Source organism: Nematolebias whitei, chromosome 9 (genome assembly GCF_014905685.2).
Source record: "Nematolebias whitei isolate Nwh7 chromosome 9, NemWhi1, whole genome shotgun sequence".
NCBI lineage: Eukaryota > Metazoa > Chordata > Actinopteri > Cyprinodontiformes > Rivulidae > Nematolebias > Nematolebias whitei.
The window spans coordinates 1,612,051-1,614,803 of NC_056506.1; the positions used below are offsets into that span (position 1 = coordinate 1,612,051).

Here is a 2,753-nt window from a genome sequence, read left to right on the forward strand (position 1 = left end):
TCCATCCATCCATTACCTTTTACCCACTTCTTCCATTTTGGGTCACGGGTGTCGCCAGTGCCCATGTCCAGCAGTCACTGTGCGAGGGGCGGGGTACACCCTAGATGGGTCGCAAGTCCATCACAGGGACACATAGAGACAAACGAGACAAACAACCATTCACTCTCTCACTCACACCTAGGGACAATTTAGAGTTACAAATCAGCCTAACATGAATGTTTTTGGTCTGTGGGAGGAAACTGGAGTACCCGGAGAAAACCCACGCATGCACGGAGAGAACATGCAAACTCCAACCAGAAAGACCCCTGGACTGGGATTTAAACCAAGAACTTGCTTGCTGAGAGGCAGCAGCTCTACCAGTTGCGCCACCGTGCTGCCCCATAAATAGACTCAAGAAAGCAATTTAAAAATATTGGCCTCTAGTTGGATTCTTCTGCATTCATGCATTCTGAATCTACTGCTAAATATATTTACACAATTTTATTATTTTGCAAAAATAATGAGTATTTGTAATTGTTGTTGACATGTTTCTTTTTCTCTGTTTTTTATGCTTCGTGGATTTCTTGTAGTTCTCACAGGTAAGTTCATTTCGCTAGCTTGCCTAAAAATCTGCAAATAGAATAGAACAGAACAGAATAGCTTTATTGTCAGTAGGCTTTATGCCACATATAATGAAATTAAAAGTTTTTTTTTCCTTTGTTCAGAAAAATAAAAATTATAATAAATAAACAATAAAGTCCATGCTCAATATAATAAATAAACTATACATTATTAAAAAAAATTTAATAATGGCAACTTGTACACAACAAAATCTGTACGCATTCCTTTTGGTCGTATCTGCGCTTTTCAGTAGTTTTATTTAGTCCTTTTAGTTCATCTTAGAATTCTATTTGTGGTTTATGTTTTATTTTTCTGTCTCCTGGGTTCTGTTACTTTTATTTTCCTGACAGTTTAGACCCTTATCCATTTGTATTTCTGTACTTCATTATTGAGTTTATTTTAGCATTCTTGTGTAGGTCTTGTTTATGTTTCCTATTCCTCCACTTTGTGCCATTTCTCCTTTACCCTCAGTCAACCTTCTCAGTGTTTTTCCAGTTAGTCTACCATCGTCCCTCACTCAGCACTCATTCCAGGTGTTTGCATTTTCCACCTACCTCAGCAACTATTTAATCAGTCTTTGTTTAGTTATTCATCACTTTTGCAATATGGGTCATCACTTTAGGTTTGTGTCTTTTGAGTTACCTTGTTAGTTAAGTTTTTCTGCCACGACAGATGTTGGTTTCTGTTTTTGGAAATGGAATGTACTTATATAGCACTTCTCTATCTTATCAATAAACTCAAAGCACTTTACACTACAATCTGCACCCTCTTTTACTCATTCATACAACTCTATTATATATTTACAAAGTCTAATCAGTGCTTTAGGTCACATTCGTACACTAATGGGACACACATCGGAGGCATTGAGGGGTTCATGTTTTGCCCAGGGACACTTTGGCATGTGACTGCTGGTAGAATTCAAACACCAACTCTTGCATTGGAGGACAACTGCACTAACCATTCAGCCACAGCCATTTAGTTATTTTTACATTCAAGCCTTTCAGTCTTAGTCTGCTCTTGGGTCCAGTCCCCCACAAATCTCAGATGTTTTAAATTTGTATATTTACAGTTAACATGACAAAAGTAGCAATGAGTTGAAACTACTGTATGGTATTGCACAGATGTAACATCAGTTCTAAAATTGTATATGTTGAATATGTGAGAAATTATTGGAACAGAAAGAATAAACACATTAGTGAATTTCACAAACAGATTACTGAATTGCACAAGGCAGGAAGTCTGGAGGTCAGCAGTAATTTAGTGTTCTGGTGGCCTTGGGTTGGAAAAAAAATTAATCTGGATATATGGGACTTCATGGACCTGAAGCGCATTCCAGAAAGCATCTGTTTGAACAGGTTGAACACTGTGTGGGATGGGTTTTTTAGGATGGCACTGGACCTTCTCAGGCACCTGAGCAATGACATCATGAAAGGCATCATGATTTTCTGGGCCTTGTTTATTGTCCCTCGTCGCAGTGCAAAGAAGGAACTTAGAAAAACCATCCGTCCATGTTGTGGGAATAACGTGAAAAATAAGTGAGGTACTGGCTAGACACCATATTAATATATGTAAAGAGGCAATCCCACTAATTTGACTTTCTTTCTTCCTTCTTTCTTTCTTTTCGTCGTTGAGCATTCGTTTAGTGTATATCTTGGATACTCATATTTCATTCAACCTTTATTTAGACAGGTAACTCCCATTGAGCCTTGATACATATATCTATATATATATCTATATACTGTTTCTTTTTATACTTTATATTTTTGCTATTGTTGAGTGAAACTGGGACCTTGGGTACACAGTTTTGTTCCAACCCATGTACCACATGTGATGACAATAAAGAACCTTGAACCTTTTAATCACAATTTGTATTTTTGGACAATGGTAATGGCTGGAATGAAGACAGAGCAGTAAATCAATAGCTTTGTCTTTGGCTCAGCTTCTTTTCTTTCAACCTTTATTTAGACAGATAAATCACATTGAGCCTTAAAGATTCATTTACAAGTGAGATCTGCTTAGACAAAACGTAGTGAAACTGGAACATGTAGGAAGTGGAGGCAAATAAATGCCTATTAAACTTTTTTTTCTTGACTGAGAAGAAAAACTCTAATATTAAAAAAACACCTCGCACATACAAGCACACATAGTGACAT

The 2,753-nt window shown here is 37.1% G+C and overlaps 1 protein-coding gene across 1 annotated transcript in view; it reads right to left on the bottom strand.

Moving 5' to 3' along the window:
- Window positions 1-2,753, bottom strand: part of LOC119414848 (homer protein homolog 3) — a 140,611-nt gene that overhangs the window by 87,071 nt on the left and 50,787 nt on the right. The window contains exons 8-9 of the mRNA XM_037681969.1: window positions 2,196-2,217; window positions 1,347-1,374 (exon numbers count right to left, since the gene is read on the bottom strand). Of these exons, the coding sequence (XP_037537897.1) occupies window positions 1,347-1,374; window positions 2,196-2,217 (50 nt within the window). The remainder of the gene's footprint in view (window positions 1-1,346; window positions 1,375-2,195; window positions 2,218-2,753) is intronic.